The following is a 17,682-nucleotide window of genomic DNA, read 5'->3' on the forward strand; positions in this document are numbered from 1 at the left end:
AAAGCGGACAGCTCTCAAAATGAACAAATTAAAAACAGACTCATACGACCAATATCAGCTTTGACTGAAAACTAATTTTCCATCTTGCCTATAAACACCATTGTAGCTACATTGATTGTAGCGGAAGCGGAGTGCCTGATGACTTCTGATAAGGTTTTCAAGGAGATGGAGACTGACTGCAGGAGCCAAAGCAGAGGAGGCAGGAGAGGGGAGGGAAGGTGAGGGCGACATCAAGGGGACACTGTGATAATTACACTGAGTTTGGGTAAATTGTGTGTTTTTTTCTTCCCCCCACGCTGCAGGAGGAAACACCCAAGAAAAGGTGAAACCGACTTAATGCTGACAAATCCCCCCCGTGCAAATAATGAATTCATCATTATTAATTAATCGATTGTTCAGTTTGTAAAAATCCAGAAAACATCATAATGACCTTTTGTACCTTTTATAAGGTGGAATTCATCTGCATTGTTAATCATCAGACACAGAGAAAGTCCAGAATGACACATATTTATTCCCATGTTTAATGAATCAAAGGCTCCTTGCTCTGCTTAACTTTGCTGTGATGTTGACACTTACATTTCTTGTTACAGCCTTCTTTGGAGAAAAATAAAAATAAAAAAGGCAAAGTTTATGCTGTTTTTTTCCTCTATTTTGCCCCTTAAAATAATAAAAAATGTGATTTTTAACATCTCAAAAATATTTACAGTGCAGCAAAGTTGTGAAACTTGAACACATTATTACACAGGCAGGTGTTAATGAACCATACTGAGAAGGGATGAGCTACAGTATCTATTCGAGCTACAGCTCAATGGCCCCTGACACCAGGCCTGATGGCATCTCTGAATTTCTTTACATGGATACATGGTACAAGAATGTCCACATAGAAAAATATGCAGCACAACAAGTTCTGTGCTGTGTGAAATCAGCTCTGACAAATCTATACATTGCATTTCAAAATAAACAATATTTGACTGATCCTACCTTCAAGTAGCTGTTTTTAGAAAATGTTCTTCTACTGCACAACGTGCAGAAGAAGAGGAGGAGGTTTGGTGCTTTTTCATGAGTGTTTGAAGAGGTTGTTTTGTGTAACAATTTGGATTTTGTTCACAAGTTCACGGCCAACATTCAGGAGATTTTCATCAAGCCATTTCCTACTTTCACCATTATAGAGGAGGTCATTTTGAGGCAAAGGTAAAATTTAACCATCACCTCACGACTAGTCTTATGTCAAACTGCCAGCCTGGCTTTGTAACGTTTCTCTTTTTCCCATAAAACTGCAACTTTCAGGCAAATATCAACACGATAATCATATAATATTTAAACTTTAACATTTTAAACTACTCAACTGTTTTTACTCTTTCAGAGAAATCGCAAAAGAGGAAGCAGCAGCATTCTTATATGTGGAGTTACAGGGTAGAATAAAAAACACTACCATGGCAGTTTGGTTGATTTCATGCTCATGCCTTAAGCTCATAAATATAGTTTAATACACATCCCTAAAAAATAATAAATGGCAGATATGACTGAGAGATGATAAATAGGTTTCTGGTTGAGCAACATAATACACAGAACAGAACTCAGACTGATCAAATTAAAAACTTGGACCATAAATAAAAGTGTTTTTTCCAATGGTAGCATAATTAAAGAAGAAGAAATAATCTTTTTTTAAATCTAAGAGTAATCCTACAGCCATGATTCAACATTAAAACTGTCCATTCCTCAGTCTTTAGAGACTCCAAAACCTGTTATTACCAGTCTGCAGTCCTGCATGTAGCCAAGGTAAATAAAGAAAAAGTGATAAAAATTCGATAAACACAGAAAGAGTCTAAATTGCTTTAGAGACATCTGTGTTAGGTTTTCTTGCTGCCTAGTCTCTTGAAAACACTGACAGCCCTAACATCCATCTGGGCCCCCAGGGACTCTCCTCCCCCTCCTCCTCCTCCTACTCCTACTCCTACTCCTCCTCCTCCTCCTCCTCCTCCTCCTCCAGCCCCGGTGCTGCTGCTAACCTTGGAGCTGGCTATGGTCTGTCTCTCCTGGGCTTTGGGCCTGGTGCTGGTCACTCTGTTGTCCTGTGTGTCAGCAGGTGTAGGCGACACGGCCGTGTTGGAGTGTGTGGCGGAGAGTTTGCCCAGTCTCTGAAGCACACTAATCTTGGCAGGTGGGAGGCCATTAGCTGAAGAGGAGGAGGAAGAGGAGGGAGTGTCAGAGGGAGGTAGTTTGAATTTGACTCCTAGACGCCGCAGGGTGTTCGGAGCTGGTTTTGTGGCAATTTCTTTCTGCTGGGAGGGTGGAGGTTTTTTGAGTACACCAGCATATTGGAGGACGGAGCCTTCTCCGTCACTGTCATCCTCATCATCTACATCCATGTTTCCAGCCACCTTGCCCGGTCTCAGTCTGTTTTCATCTTCACCCCTTTGGTCCAGACGACTGAACACACCAGTGGGCTGCGAAACATGAGCATAATGAGAACACAACTCCTCATTATACAACCCTGTGTCCTCTAATGATGCAACTATACTGCAACCACAAATACATTTCACAGGAGATGCATTTACAACTAGATCGCTTTTTACAAGGATATGTTGTCGATTTATGTAAACAGAAAGTACTAATAACAGTGATAAACTACTGAACAGCAGTAAATGTTTCCAGAAAACACACTTCTGACCTTGAAGTACAACATTCAGTTGTATCCAGTTATCCAGACTACAGTGCTAATAAACTTTTATGGTGACAGCACTTGGTTAGGGTTAGACAAAGATTGTGGTCTTAACAGTAAAAAAGGATCTCACCTTGTTATTGGTTGTTGTTGTGTCTGCTTTAGATTCAGCTCCAAGTCTTGCAAAGACAGATGTGCGTTTCAAACCTTCAAATCAGAGCAACAAACAGAAAGATTTACACTGCAGCTAGGGTTTTCCTTCACAGCTCTAACAATGCTTCTGTCATCAGCTTTTGTTTTCCTTGGCTGACAGTTTTCCTTTTGTGTTTCTTAGTACACTAGTGTTTTTTTTGGGACGTTCCAAATTGTTGTATTGTCCAATGTCCTTGCAATGCTTCAAATTGTTTTTTCCTCTTTCCTCAGATTCCAAACAGGTTGTTTTTCTTTCACAGTGAGCTCTCTGGTTTTTATGTTGTTTTACTCTTTTTCTACAACAATCCAGTCTTTACAGGTAGGTAGAGTAGCTTAGAGCTATTTAACTATTAGGTTATTTATTTATTGTTTGCACAATGAATCTCACTGGACACCCCTGAGTAATAAGAAACAATCATGTTAGTCACATGTTCTAATACCATTGCTCAGTGACATTTTGGTCCCTGTGATAGAAAAGGTGCTATATTGTTTAACGTATCAAGGTGTAAATACCATCAAATAAAAGGTGAAATTCTCATATGGATGCCCAAAAAGTTTTAATGTATAGTAAATACACATGAACTAACCTTATCTTTCCAATAGTTTTGAAGGGGACTGAATGTGAAAATTACTTCATACTGTCTCTGCATGACATACACTTAAAAGTATACTTTCACTCTGTTGCTGTTACATACTACTCACAAATTACAGAAAAAGGTGTAATTTAAAATAGGATCTAAATATATTTAATGCTAATGAACTAGTTGTGATGCTGTAATAAATTTTTAAAATCATGAAAATCATATTACCGGTATATATTCATAATCTGTGCACGTAGTTATGCTACGTTCACACTACAAATGGCAAATCACAGCTGCTATTCATTGTCATTAGCCCGCACAACCCAGTGCAGGCATACAGTACACTAAACTGTGCAAGACAGAAAAACAAGCCGAAAGGGGAACGTTGAGAAAAGCTTGAGTGACAGCTGGAAGAGAGCCAATTGGGATTCATTCCAGCAGAAATTAAAACAAAGAGTGAGTTTACTACCCAACATGAATACATTTTAAACAAAACAGAGAAAGAGTTAATCATGCTTTCTGTGTTAAACATGTTATAAGACGCAAGTTATAGGGACTAAAAAAAGAAAGACGTTTTTTTGTTCTTTGCTGTACCATAATGAATTGATGAATTTTAGTTAGGTTTTACTAACCAGAGGTTTTGTTTTTTTTTAACAAAGATCAAGCAAATTCATACAATGTTGCATTTTCTTTCACAAAAATGAGTAAATCTAAACAAGAGTAGATCTGTTGCAAGAGAAAGGAAATTTTGTCAATGCATTCAGAGACAATTCCCAATTGTAAACTCATGAAGCCATGAAGAAAAGATCAAAGCAGCAGCAAGTAGAATCTAGCTGAGATTAAACAAAGCAAAAACAAACACAGTTTGAATTGTGGATGCAGTGGGAGGTATTAGTAAAGACAAGTATTTAATTGAAAACAGTAATAAGTGATGGCCAAGTACGCTCTCTGTGAGTTTGTTTTAGTATGAAAGGTCCATGAAAACATTTAGTTTTGATTAGTTGTAGTGACAAACAGCATCGCTTGAGGGAGTTGTTGGCGAGGCCATCGGGTCAGACCTACTGTACCTTTCTTGGCCTGCTGGGCCAGGATGCGGCGTGTACGAGGCGTGGTGCCTTTGGGCATGTTGATTATGTACTTGCCTTCCATCTCAGCTGTAACTCGCCGCCGCTTCACTGCTGGCAAACTATTCCCCTCATCAGCTGGTTGACTTACAACTGATAACAAAACGGTGGGTACACGAGGATTATACAGAGGTAAAAACAAAACAGACAGGGTTCATGGCTCCAGAGGAACAGGAAGTAAGGGTTTGACTTTCATAATATTTACCTGCTTTGCTGCTCTTGTTGGCTTGCATGTTGGACACGGTGACAGAGAGGCGGTTGTCAGGTCGACGGGCTGGAGTGGTCGGTGGGGAGTCATGGCTCAAAGCATTGGCAATCATACGAGTGGCAGCTAAAAAAGAGCACAGAGGTTCTTAAGTAACTGTGATTATGCTATTTTCCAATAAAAATCTTCATGTTGTGTACTGAAGACACAATTAGGGGGCCGCTGGTCATCACAGTTATCGTCTGAAATGTATGAAACCTTTCTGGACATGCCAAAAATTAAAAGTGCACAAAAAAGAACTGAAGTATTGTAATTGGATTTGGGGCCAACAAACTAAGTGATACCATCCGTTCTGGTAATATTAGATCAGACTAAATCACTTTATCTTCTAGTGGACACAACTGACCTTTAATATGCCCAATTTAGAATATAATATACTGTTACTTACGAGTATTGGCAGTTCTTCTAAGCTCAGCCTGGACACTGGTCTGTCCCGAAGAGATGGCTTCTGTGGCCATTTTACACATATCCTTAAAAAGGGAGAGAAGGAATGTGCATTAAGGATTATGTTAAATTTATAGTGTATAGATACAGTCATTGGGAAGCAGGCAATAAATTTCATACATGTTTATTTTTGCATTCAGTGAATTACAGAAGTAATACTGAGCTTCAATTAATTAGCAGAAAATCACTACTTTTATTTGATTACCATCATTACCATTTTATCATTCAATAAAATAAAATCTTTGAATCTCCATCCTCCATGTATATAATCACACTCTGCCCTAGTTACACAAGCACACTCTTATCATTGTAGCACAACCTTTTGAGTCTTCTCCTAAAAACTACACTACATATGTTCATAGAATCAAACAAAGAAAATTGTACATCATTTACACAAACACTTGTTATCCTCATCACATAATAAAGACACTGTTTTGCTGTCTCCTATTTTGTCACTAGATGTCACTAAAACGAAGCTTTGAATGAATTTGCCTATTTTTGAGACAATTGGTAAAGTGGTTAAATACTGGTTCATTACTTGCACATCACTATTGAATACTGGCTGATTCAGCATTTCTTTAGCTGACACAATATTTTTCTGTACAGTTGCATATGCATACTATTCAAAAGAAAACTTTAAATAAAATATTTTCTGTTACGGTGGCACACCATTAATGAATATCTATTTATTTAACATGGCTCACAGGTTTTCTGCTATAGTTTTTGAGCCATGGTTCATGCTAATTCCTGCAACTACCTTTAGATTATATTAACATGCAATTATTTGACTTACGGGTGGACAGTTACACCCTATGATAACCCACTATTCCTCCTGAATCACAGCGTCAGTCACAGTCACAATAATCCTAAGAGCCACACACAGCTCTATTACGCTGATATTTAAATTAAAATTATATTTTGGCAAAATTTCGACAGTGCTATGCATCTCACCTGCCTGTACACTTGCTTGGCATGTTTTAGAATGGCAATAATGTCACCAATGACAGTAATACCGAGGTCCATCATGATGTCTTTGCTGAGGTCCATCAGCATGTTCTTCTGAATTCTGTAGTAGCATATACAATAAAAAATGTGAGCGAGATGATAAGTGTACAGCAGTAGGGGGTCTATATTAAGCTCAAAAAGTGTTAAAAGAAGTTACCTGTTATCCACAAATGAGACTGCATAAGTAACTGCGAGCCCGGCTGGGATCCCAGCATCCTTAAAAAACTGAATCCACTCTGAGGTGGCTTAAAATGAAAAGAAAGAAAGAAATAAAACCACTGACATATTACAAATAAATGTTAAAATATTGAACAATCTTACAAACCAAACTAATTATTTTGGCAATTAAAAATATTTCTTGAGTTATAAATATATTATTCTACAGCCATCACAAAACCCACATAAAATGTACACATGAAAGGCTGAAACTATCCTTTGTGCTTTATTATAGAATTCTGACATTCTTTCCCAAATAATAACCAAATCAGTAGATTGATAAACTGATCCACTAATAAAGTTATTATTTTTGTGCGAAGTGTGACCCCTATGAGAGTAGGCCTGTATGTTCTCATTAACAAAAGCAAAGTTAAACTGTTGATGATGGCTAATTACTGCATACTACAGTGAGAGGAGGGCCTAGCACAAAACGCCAAAAAGGAGACGTAAACCCGAGGAGACAGCAGCACGCTGAAGTCTGAAGCATGCTGACCAAGGCCAGCTGCAGGTTATTTATAACACCAATGATGAAAAGTCATGTGGTTCGAGTAACAGATACAAGACGAAGGGAGCACAACAGCTGCCAAAACAATGGATCTGACTGACAATTACTGATGAACTCATAGTTACACAGAGATGAAATTCCCACCGTGGTTAAATGTTCATTTGGCACGTACCCCTAACCATCTAACAAGAAACAACCATGCATGATTAGAGTTGTAATTAATGACTATTTTAATTGTCGGCTAACATAACGATTGAGAGCAACATTAAAAGGATAGGTGTGGGAACACAGTCAGTCGTTTGTGAAATTTATTGAAAAAAAGTGTAAGTTAGGTGTTAGAACAATACGAAGGGCTATTCAAATTACCACACTCAAAGATTAAAACGACAAAAGACAAGAGCGGATTTTTCGTCAACAGACATCGATTTTATCCATGAAAGTTAGCCAAAGGGAGTAATGTAAGCCCGCTAAGAAAACCGGCTGTTAGCATTCTGCGTTAGCATTGCATTAGCCGTAGAAGAGCCGTGAATTAAAAGGCGCTACTGGCCAGCGGCGACATCCACTACAAAAAGAATCAATTGAAATAACTTTAAATAATGTTCCGAAACGACACTGTAGCCGTATCCGATACAGAAACATTAAAATAATGTAAGTACTGTCGGGCTCTAGCCGGGCCTTTATGCTCTCACCTGTTGTCACGGACGCCATGTTTACAACAAACAGTTCTCTGCGCTTCCGGTGACGCAACTTCCTGCAGAGAAACGAACGCGCTCTGACCGTCGATGGACAGTAGGGGGCGACACAGACTGCTGCTGTGCAGACGAGCACGATCACTCCTCCAAAGACTGGAGCATGTTTCCCCAGTGAGGGGCTGCAACCAACAATTGACTCCGTGATTTATTAAGGCTATAATGGCTAATAAAAATGACTTTAAATGTTCAATAATAATAAACTGTACAATAAGTTATATAGGCTATTTAACTATCCAACATGCGGGACAGTAAGCAAATATATATATGTTGTGACATTGGATAGGCTACCTGTACATTTTTCCCACTTTGCCACGCAACTCTTTTAGGATGTCAAACATGATCTAACGTTAAAACTACAAGCGCTTAAACAATTGTTCAGTGTGTATTTTATCCTGCAATAATGTCAAATTTCCTCTTTTTCGAATAAATGTTAATTTAAATTGTTTGGACATTTTGAAACAAAAGATAAGTTTCATTACCAAAAAGTAAAAAAACCTAACCATTTCACTTTTGCCTCCTGCAGTATAAATGAGAAAAATTTAATTTTCAAAAGTCAGATGCAAATTCATATTTTTTTTTCAATTGCATTATTAATTTAATAATTTAAAAAACAGAGACATGTACCATATAATATGTTGTTTATTTATGTAATTTCTTCAGAAACTGGAAAGGAATAGCATTTGGTCAAACCATCATTAAAGGTGACAGCTCCCCACACTTTTGCATACTAGAAACCAAGAAAAAAACCTCATCATGTAAACATTTATGGCACAGCAAAAAGGGCTAGAAGCTAAGATATGGTCACAGGAGATCAGAGAGCAGGGACTGCTGAAAAAGTTACATGGCAAATACACTTTGGTCCTCCTTAACTGTAAAAACTCAAATCACATCAAAATGAAAGAAAGAAAAAAATGAAAATAAAGTAAACAGTACTTTATCGCAATATGCAGGAAACCAGTGAGTTATGATAAATTCTATGCACTGAAAATATGGACAATTCAGCACCTTCATAAACTAGTTATGTATATATGTAAATATATATATATATGCGCCCTAAATGACATTTGTCATTAGAGCCTGTCAAAATGACTATAACCTGTTTACTGCTTTAAGATTTAGGGTTAAACTGTATTCTTTTTTTCCCCCAAATGTTACACAATTACAACATTCGCTCCAAGAAAAGAAAAAAAAGTTATGACAAAAGCAATGTTTGTGTTTAAAGACCAAAGGCTTTGAAATGCTAATGTCTACACAACATCAGAAAAATTAAAAAAATATTATTTTTAGATAAACTGTAAAACAAATTCTTCATGGAGATTGTCTAAAAAAGATAAGTATTAACCTTTAACATTATAACAACAACTGATCATTAAAGCAATACATCATCACACTTGACATATAGTAGCAGTCAGTTTGAGCACTGCATGATTTGCTACATTATGTTTATCCAAGAGGATAATAAGTATTGCATTTCATACCAGTCTAATCAGAACGCATGTGGGACTTGTGGAAAAATAGAAATACATAGCAACATTCACCTCATCGTAGAAAAATAGGAAAGCGCCTTTTTAGTCAAAGCTCATGTGGCACTGTACAGTACCAGTAGGCATTTTATCTGTCTTATACCTGATAGCATCTAAATGTTTCTCTTTTTTTTTCTCAAGTTTGTCACCTTCTCCAATTCATTAGCAACCCATCTGTGATTATAGCCTCGCAAAAGAAAAAAAAAATTAAAGCAAATCAAGACACCTTCAATTAAATTCAAGGTAAAGGAATTAGATGAAAGAGTGGGTGTAACGTGTTTTGTAAGTGAGGAGTGCAGGTACATTACAATGGCTCTCTGAGATCTTAAAAGTGTAGCATGTAGCAATTGAATTTAACTATGATGAAATCACAGAGTGATTTGTGGGCTCTCTGAGCTTCAGCTGCTGTGTTGTTGGCTTCTATTCAGAGCAAAACATCCCGACAGGACTAGCAGTGCGTTTGTTCGGCTTACAGCCGCAGCAACAGCAACGTGTAACCTTTCACCATACAACGTAAAACTGCCTCATCATTATAGGATACTATACGTAGCACCACAAAAAAACTATTTACATGAGAACTACAGAATATGTTTTATGCTTTTTCTGACACCAGAACATATTCTCATCACATTTGCATTTGGAGTGAAATCAAAAGGCATCTCCAACATCTGTACAGACAGAGTCCTTATTCAACATTTTTAAAAAAAGAGGTCTGCCCATATTTTCTGACCACCGGGAGCCATGTTTGAAGACTAATATCATTAATCTAGACGTGGTTTCGAATAAACATGTTTATTTATTGAAAATAAAGCTTCTTATCCAGCAGATGCAATCACAAGATTTAAAAAAAAATCTCAGTCAGATATAAGATATTTGCTAGAGTACAAGAAGAGATAAACTTTGAGATGGTAATGTTCATATCAAGGTTAAAACTGTGGTTATCCTTCAAACACACATTTCAGTAAGGAAATAATATTATTGAGTGATATGTTTATACTGGACAGCAATACATACTGGGTATGAAATACTTTGTCCTTGAATGAAACAGTTTAGTCATCATGTAGTCTGAACACTTTTAATACGTGTATTAACATTCAACCACACTATTTTTTTTTCCTCATTTTGCATCTGTTAAGGATCAAGTGGCATTAAGGTGTCAGTAGCTTTGGGACAGACCTCACAGAGAAACAAACAAACAAACGACCGAAACAAAGGCGTTACTACAACCTTATAACATCATAATTATAAACATACATTTAATGTAACTGGATAGTGCTTATATTGTTTATAAAACATAAATACACATTGATAGAGGCAGTGACATCGTGCTTTATGTTTAGGGACAGGGTAGTACTTTAAATTTATTATATATATTTTTTTGTTCCTTTAGAAAAATATTCTTTTAAAACTAGACCTCAGTAACATTTGATCTTGTTCTTCGTTGACAAAAATATCCCATTTAGATCTGTAGACATTCACACGTTACAATCATGGTACATACACTTACATATACATGTTACATGTATGTATATGCACATTGACTTACAATTCGATTTTTTTTTTTGTAGTGCACAACATGCCTCTGAAGTTGCCAAATGAAAATACAATAAAATAATGAAATAATAGTTACAATGCAATAATAATAGTAACAGTTAGGAGAAACTCTCCCATAAAAAAAACTAAACACAAAATTATAATAAAAAAAACAAAAAAACAAAAACAACAGCAACAGTACAAGAGAAAGCAGAGGTCATCGCAAACACATAAACAAACATAAACATTAAAATATATATAACAATTCTCTCTCGAACATACCAGAAAAAACAAATAGTACAAATTCACAGGCAAAATAAAAGATGCTCACTCCACAACATCAGCCCACATGTTCTTCCCCTTTTGTTTCCAGGTGTTGCTTTGTGCTCACTCGCCACATCAACCTCAATAAAGAAAGAAATAAACGGGCCAGGTGCCTCGGAGTGGACGCACCCACGACAAACGCACCCTCACCTCATTTCCACTGCGAGAACAAGGGAGGCACAGAGACCGCTGAGCCCAATGTTTAGAGGTTGTCTGAATCACCACCCAAAATACAATTTAAAAAAAAGTCTCTCCTCCAAATAAAGGCATCGGCTCACATCTGGTCGGTTCTGACCAAAACAGGGAGCTGGTATGCTGCAACAACACGTCTGTTTCTTCAGTTCAGAGACTTAAAAGCGATGGTGTGAATATATGCATGTAGGCCCAGGGTGATGAGGCTCTGTGGTATGGAGGTGTTTTTACTGAGGTCACCCTTCCACACAGTTGGCAAGAGCAGGATTTTTCTTTTATTTCTTTCCTTTTTCGCTTTGTTTTCAACATTTGGTTCCAAAAATCAATGGTCAGGATGGTAGCCATCCTCTACTCATCACCTCCCCATTTGAATTTGTCCAGCTTGCTTGCACTTCCTTCCTCCCTTCCTGCTAAAATCTTTCTCCATCCTCACTTCAGCCCCACAACATAAGATCTTCATCATGTGAACATAAAAAAAAAAACAAAAGAAAAAAACAAAAGAAATGGCTCAGCAGAAGACAGTGGCATCCGTCTTGCATTTTGCTTTCATCAATTGCGTGTCTGTGTGCATGTGTTGAAAGTATTTAGCTGCTGTTCATTGTAAGGATCCTCTTTGAGCAATGAGCTCCAAGATAAAGGCTCTTCTTTATGGGAGGGGGGGTTGCGTCCAAATCCTTGTATGAGAGGATGCAAAAGGGCGTGTTAGTTGGGCCGGCATTCACTCAAGGTCCCAAGGGCTGGAGGGGGTCTTCGGGCTCTCGGAGGTTGAAGACTTCAGAGAGAGGGAGAAACACAGAGACAGAAGAGGAGAAACAGAGATGGGTAGAGATGGGTCGCATGGCAGGTAGGCAGACGGTAGCAGAATTGAAAAAAAAAAGGAAAAAAAAAAGCACAAGATTTAGTTGAGGCTGGGATACTCTGATGCCCAACGTGTCAAGTCCAAGCAGCAAATGAAGAAGCACAGGGAGGTCGAGCAGATGAAGGGTTAGAGGTGAGCGAGAGATCAGCACTCTGCCTCCCACAAGAAAAGGCCCTGAACAAAGTGTCCTTCATCCCTATTTGAGATTTGCACAAATACATTCAGCGAGAGGAAGAAGGGAGAAAAGGATGGAATAGGATGAGAGCAAGAGCACTGGAGAAGGGGCAACCGACAGAGGGAACTAGGTGGGGGCACTGGTGCATGTTGGAGTGTAAAGTGAGCTTGTGGCATCTTACATACCACACTGTACATGCTGAAGATTGAGAGTAGTTATTGTAAAGCCACCTGTTAATTCAGAGCACTTACAATTTGGACTTAGACTTTTGTGGTTTTATTTCAATAATTTTGTCCAGTTGAAGAAACTCTGATGATATAAAAGTAGAATTTTTAGATGATTTAAGCTCAGTGGTAAAGTTTTGTATGGCTCTTAATTGGAATGCACTTTATAATATGTCAGCTTTACTCCAATCAGATACAAATGATTGGTTGCTGTCTTTTTTTTCTCAATCTGTGAGACTGATTGGCACTGTGCATGTACTTGCCTCAGCCTCTACTTCCAGCAAGCATAATGTGTGTTCGTGTTGATATGTGTGTGCACGTGTCTGTCGGTCAGTCAGAGTGCCAGCAGAGAAGGCGAGTTCAGGGAATCAGATGACTGCTCGCTACTGCTGTTCCGCTGGTTGGCACTGACCCCGCAGGCTCCCTCTGGGTAGGTGAACACAAATGAAGATGTGTATGAGGTGTTGTAGCTGCCAATGGCCACATCGTCATGGTTACCACCACCACCACCACTGTCGCTGGCCATAAGGCAAGGCCCGCCAGGTGCCGGCTCACTCGAGCCATAGAAAGAACTAGAAAACTCTACCTCCTGCATCATCCCTGGCTGAGGCGGTTGCTGGACTTGCTGCTGCTGAACTGGAGGCTGGGACTGTGTGGAGGCCGAATGGGCTGTGTAGGCAGGAGGCAGATAGAAAGAGTCTTCCTTCACAGTCAAGCCCACCACGGAGACAGGAGGTTGCAAGGTCTGGGGAGGGAGCTGGGACTGGACCGGAGCGAGCTGCGCTGAACCCGGCTGAGACTGGTCCTGGTATGGGATCTTACAGTTTGGCTGGTGGGCCACCAGGACAAACTCCAGGCGATCCTTCTCCTTCTGCAGCTCCAAGATCTCAGCCTCCAGCTCTGCCTTCTCCTCCTCCAGTATGTCCGTCTCCTGTAGGCGGGTAAAAAGAATGAAAAAAACAGAGGCAAGGGGAAGAGGAGCAAGACAAAAGTGGATGAAATAGGTAGAGGAGGGAAGCGGATATGCAGCAGAAAGAGAGAGGGTAGGAGTGTTAGCTACACCAAATGTCTACTTGAGTGTTTGTGGAGGTGGATGTGTCCATCCCAGTAGTTCCTCACCTGCATTTGGATATGTAAGGTGGCTTACGTAAGAGCCCATTAATTAGGCCACAAATGCTGTAGGTACAATAGTCTGTCATGACGACTATAATTACCCTCACCACAGCTAAACTCCCCATTACCATAATCCTCTCTCTTATACACACACATGCAGACATGTATTACCACACTCTGCTGTGCTATTGGAAGTAACGTAAAGTATGTAATTATGATCATTACTCATTTTGGCAGCTATAACAGGACCAAGCTCACCGACTGCAGTCTGTCTGTCAGTTCTCGTCGGCGGTTTCTGCATTTGGCGGCAGCCAGCTTGTTTCTCTCTCTACGAACACGCCTCTTTTCTTCCTCCTCAGGTGTTAGCTGCGATGAAAAGAAAAAGAGAGGAATGGATCAGGAATAGAGTTCAGTCCGTGATCTTATAAATGTAAGAACTAGAGATGGGGGTCTTTTTTCACACTGTTATTATTTTTGATCTGACAAAGGAACAAGTTCCCTAATTCATACCAATTAGTCCAGAAAGAACATCTGACAGATTTTCTTCCTCTGAGTGTTTGTCCCACACAGCCCTCTACATAAACCTGACCTTCTTTGTCACAAGTACTTTTTTTTGCAAAAGTCCTATAGTTTAGTGTCTTTTATGTTACCCATGCCCCTGAAATGATTTGACCATACCACAGCTTAACAGCACAGCAGTCCTAATTTCAGATCAGATACTTTTGGCATCAATGTAAACAATTATTGTGTATAACATACAAGGGTCATCAAACAAACCGTTCAAGCACACACACTTACTAACACACCAACATCTCCATCTTCACTCACAGACTCGTCTCGTGCACGGCGAGTGCGGGTTCTGGACTGGCGAACGGGGCCCAGTGCTGGGCCTGGAGTTTCTGAACTTGGAGGAGTGAATCCAGACCCTGAAGAATAACTGGGGCCTGGCATGTCGTATGGGTCAACCAGTGAGACTGGCTGGGTCATGGTTGTGGTTCCAGTGGACCCACTCTGTCCAGAGGCCTGGGAAGAGATGAGGGTCGGTTGCACCATCCACTGCAGGTCCTGACTGGTGGTGATGGCGGTGACGGTGGGCACAAATGAACCGGGCATCTCCCCTCCAGCACTGGTCCCTGGCCCGCTGCCCACAATGCTCAAGCCAGCTCCCGCTGACACACACTCCTGTGCATGAACAAGTTGAGTTTTACGTACAATATGTAAACCTACATAACTCAGTGAACACATTTAGACAAACAGGGGCAGAAATACAGACAAGAACCTGGATCTATTGTTTCCTCTGAATATTTGTTGTAATTAATACAATGAGCCATCATGTTAATCACAACAAGGGTGTTTCACTGTTATTTTTACAATCAAGTACTGCCATCCATCATGACAAATGAGCAACACTGAAATTCTAATCAAGATCTTACGTTTGTAAAATACTTACTGGTACGGTTACATGGCAAAACAGAGGTGTATAAAAGTAATTTTGGAAAATTTAATTTAATGCACATGATGTTTCAAGTATAAAAATGGCTCTTGAACTGCTTATGTCCAATTATGCATTTATGAGAAATAAACAAATAATAATTAAATGGAAGCTATGTGGTAACAAGCACTTATTCATGTACAGTAGCCTTGGCTTTTAACAATTATCACTTTCCCCTTTTTTTTATTAGTACAACTGTGTTGCATAAGTGGACTAGAACTAACGGTGCAGGCAGGCGGTATAGTTGTTAACAAACTACCTATATTATTAAACACTACAGAGTTTTAAAGGTTCTGTCTTCCACTATATTAAAGTGTATCATAAACCTTTATTAACTAAATTATATGTATAGCCTATAGATAAATAAATCCTAAAGTGGGCAACTTAAAACTAAAGATCAGACTAATTTAAATGTGCTGGATCTAACAAAAAGACATGCTATAATATATAACTTTTGAAATGGACAAAACAGGAAATGACCTAATGACCTAATAGTCTCAATCTTGTTTTGAGGCCGTGTTATTTTGTTGCTATGTCAGTTTAGGACTAATAACACGCACGAAAAGCTCTGATCTGTCGCCTCTCTGTATGTGTTTTCCTTCAGACCCGATGAGGTCGGTATCAGCTTTCATTAATATCTAACAAAAGCGCGTTAGGACTGTGGGACAGGCGGCTCTGAGAGCGGCCGCCTCGACCAATCGCATCTGTCGAGGAACGTCTTCCCCGCCTTCTTCCTCCTCCCCCGTCACACCCCCGGTGTTCCCCTTGGCAACGAGACGTAGCGCTCCAAAATAGAACGAGCATTTACGTCACGGCGAGGCTTGTGAGAGGAGAGCGGAGCGCGTGGAAGGAGGGGCGGGGCCTCGCCGCTTACGTAGGAGAGTTCCAGGACCGTCATCCGTTCTGCGGCGTGCTGTGAACCGAGCTCCGCTACCGGGGCCGCTGCACCTCTACCGAACAGCAGCTATGCTTAGCGAGAGTTTCTGACTTCGCATTTCAAATATTATTCCAGGAACTATTAGGCGACATGTCCATTAAATAGTTTTAAATAAGGAGTAAACCACCAGATTCAAAACATAGGATGTTTAAATACCTCATATATAGTCAAGTTATAGAAAGTTCATATGACACACTCTGTACATGCCTATGTTCATAGACTATCTACGAAATGTAGACTATAATTATACGTGGGCTATATTTGGCAACATGCAAACCTTTTCTGGACATATGTTAGAAAATGCACACGACCTGTTCAGTCTACAGAACCATATATCTGCACAGGTCCCTGCTTGCAAACAAAACCATACATCGACCTGTTGCATCTGTGAATACATTATTACAGACACAGCTGCTGCACTGTGTAATTTTTGTTTTTGTTTGTTAGTGAATTGTTTTCCATCCTCAGGCACATTATGCATTATGTTTCCTTGATAACTCAATCTTACCTGCGGAGCACTGGTGGTCGGCGGGCTCCCGAAGGAGTCCACGGAGGATAGGTACTGGGACTCTATGGATGGCGACGAACTTCCACGGGATCCGCTGTCGGGGTCGCCGGGGAACCCTTGGTACATCTCCCCGCAGGGACCAACAGAGAACGCAACACCTGCAGTTGCCGGAGAGAAGGCGATGTCACCTGTAGCGTCAGGGCAGCGGCACACACAAGATTAATAAAGAAGCTGAGCTCTAGGGGAGAGAACGACTGGTATTATAGACAGTACAGGCACCAAACAGACTATTTGGACAACGGCTGCAAAAGAAAATTCTCCACCAACACCACAATAAAAAGTAGGCTGCAGCACATTTGCACTAGCGTATAATAAAAACAATATGAATTATTATGTTAAAGCGATATCAGTGTGGAACGATGACTTTCCTGTCAAGTACAGCCGTAAAGCGGCAGCGGTGGCCAGAAGTTTCTGATCGGCGCTAATAAAGTCGCCCCTTCAGATGACACACGTCTTATTGTAAATCAACACAAAATCAGTACTCACCCTGGTTGATGTTTTTGTTATTCCCCGGTGAAATGCTCTTGGTTTCTTTCCAAAAAAGTTGCATGAAGGATCTTAATCCAGTTCCCCGCGTTTAAGGGGAAATGTCCTATGTCAGTGTGTGAAGAACTCCTCTCGTTTAGCTTTAAATCCTCGGACTGCTCTTCGTTAGTCTCTAAACAAACATGCGATTATAGATCCATAAAGTCCGTTCACGGCACCCCGCGGCTCGTTAGCTTGTATTACGGTGCACGGTAGCAGATCTTGTCTTATGAATGAATCCATCCTCCTCGAGTACAACTAAGGCATTTCTACCTTCTAAGCCCCGCCTCGGAGTTCCGATGACGTACATGCCCATATTTGTGCTTCGGTGTTGTGTTTGGTATCCTTGGTGACGTTGAGGGAATCCCTCTCCCACTGAAATGGACCAGAAGCTCACCTCGCCGACGGATAATAATAGATGTTTTTTATACTATCACAGGCACGAGATATTTCTCACCGTCTGACTATTTC

General features: G+C 40.0%; 2 protein-coding genes across 6 annotated transcripts; both read right to left on the reverse strand.

Moving 5' to 3' along the window:
* Nucleotides 1-503: 503 nt before the first annotated feature.
* Nucleotides 504-7,703, reverse strand: c13h19orf47 (chromosome 13 C19orf47 homolog). Of its 2 annotated transcripts, none has more exons than XM_026341156.1 (8): nt 7,684-7,703; nt 6,431-6,518; nt 6,220-6,334; nt 5,213-5,294; nt 4,765-4,890; nt 4,578-4,652; nt 2,796-2,869; nt 504-2,447 (listed from the first exon to the last, which is right to left on the reverse strand). In XM_026341156.1, the coding sequence occupies exons 1-8, from the start codon at nt 7,700-7,702 to the stop codon at nt 1,851-1,853; spliced, it is 1,176 nt and encodes a 391-aa protein (XP_026196941.1). In that variant the 5' UTR covers nt 7,703; the 3' UTR covers nt 504-1,850. The 2 variants fall into 2 exon arrangements, with proteins under 2 accessions (XP_026196941.1, XP_026196933.1); XM_026341148.1 differs by having other exon boundaries at nt 4,503-4,652.
* Nucleotides 7,704-9,210: 1,507 nt separating this feature from the next.
* fosb (FBJ murine osteosarcoma viral oncogene homolog B) lies at nt 9,211-17,431 on the reverse strand. 4 transcript variants are annotated; one of them, XM_026340019.1, is made up of 6 exons: nt 17,173-17,431; nt 16,627-16,814; nt 14,488-14,871; nt 13,948-14,055; nt 13,163-13,507; nt 9,211-13,002 (listed from the first exon to the last, which is right to left on the reverse strand). In XM_026340019.1, the coding sequence occupies exons 1-6, from the start codon at nt 17,234-17,236 to the stop codon at nt 12,937-12,939; spliced, it is 1,155 nt and encodes a 384-aa protein (XP_026195804.1). In that variant the 5' UTR covers nt 17,237-17,431; the 3' UTR covers nt 9,211-12,936. The 4 variants fall into 4 exon arrangements, with proteins under 4 accessions (XP_026195804.1, XP_026195789.1, XP_026195779.1 ...); XM_026340004.1 differs by having other exon boundaries at nt 9,211-13,507; nt 14,518-14,871; XM_026339994.1 differs by having other exon boundaries at nt 9,211-13,507.
* Nucleotides 17,432-17,682: the final 251 nt, after the last annotated feature.

The sequence above is a fragment of the Anabas testudineus genome, chromosome 13 (genome assembly GCF_900324465.2).
Source record: "Anabas testudineus chromosome 13, fAnaTes1.2, whole genome shotgun sequence".
Taxonomy (NCBI): Eukaryota; Metazoa; Chordata; class Actinopteri; order Anabantiformes; family Anabantidae; genus Anabas; species Anabas testudineus.

Bases quoted from the DNA above. Each gene is read 5' to 3' on its own strand.
- c13h19orf47 (XM_026341148.1), bottom strand. The intron at 4,653-4,764 runs GTAAATATTATG...TTTTGTTATCAG, and splicing joins CAACAAGAGCAGCAAAGCAG to TTGTAAGTCAACCAGCTGAT. The intron at 2,448-2,795 runs GTGAGATCCTTT...CATGTTTCGCAG, and splicing joins CAACAACAACCAATAACAAG to CCCACTGGTGTGTTCAGTCG.
- fosb (XM_026339994.1), bottom strand. From the start codon at position 17,236: ATGCAACTTTTTTGGAAAGAAACCAAGAGCATTTCACCGGGGAATAAC. The intron at 16,815-17,172 runs GTGAGTACTGAT...CTGACGCTACAG, and splicing joins TAACAAAAACATCAACCAGG to GTGACATCGCCTTCTCTCCG. The intron at 13,508-13,947 runs GTGAGCTTGGTC...ACCCGCCTACAG, and splicing joins TGACAGACAGACTGCAGTCG to GAGACGGACATACTGGAGGA.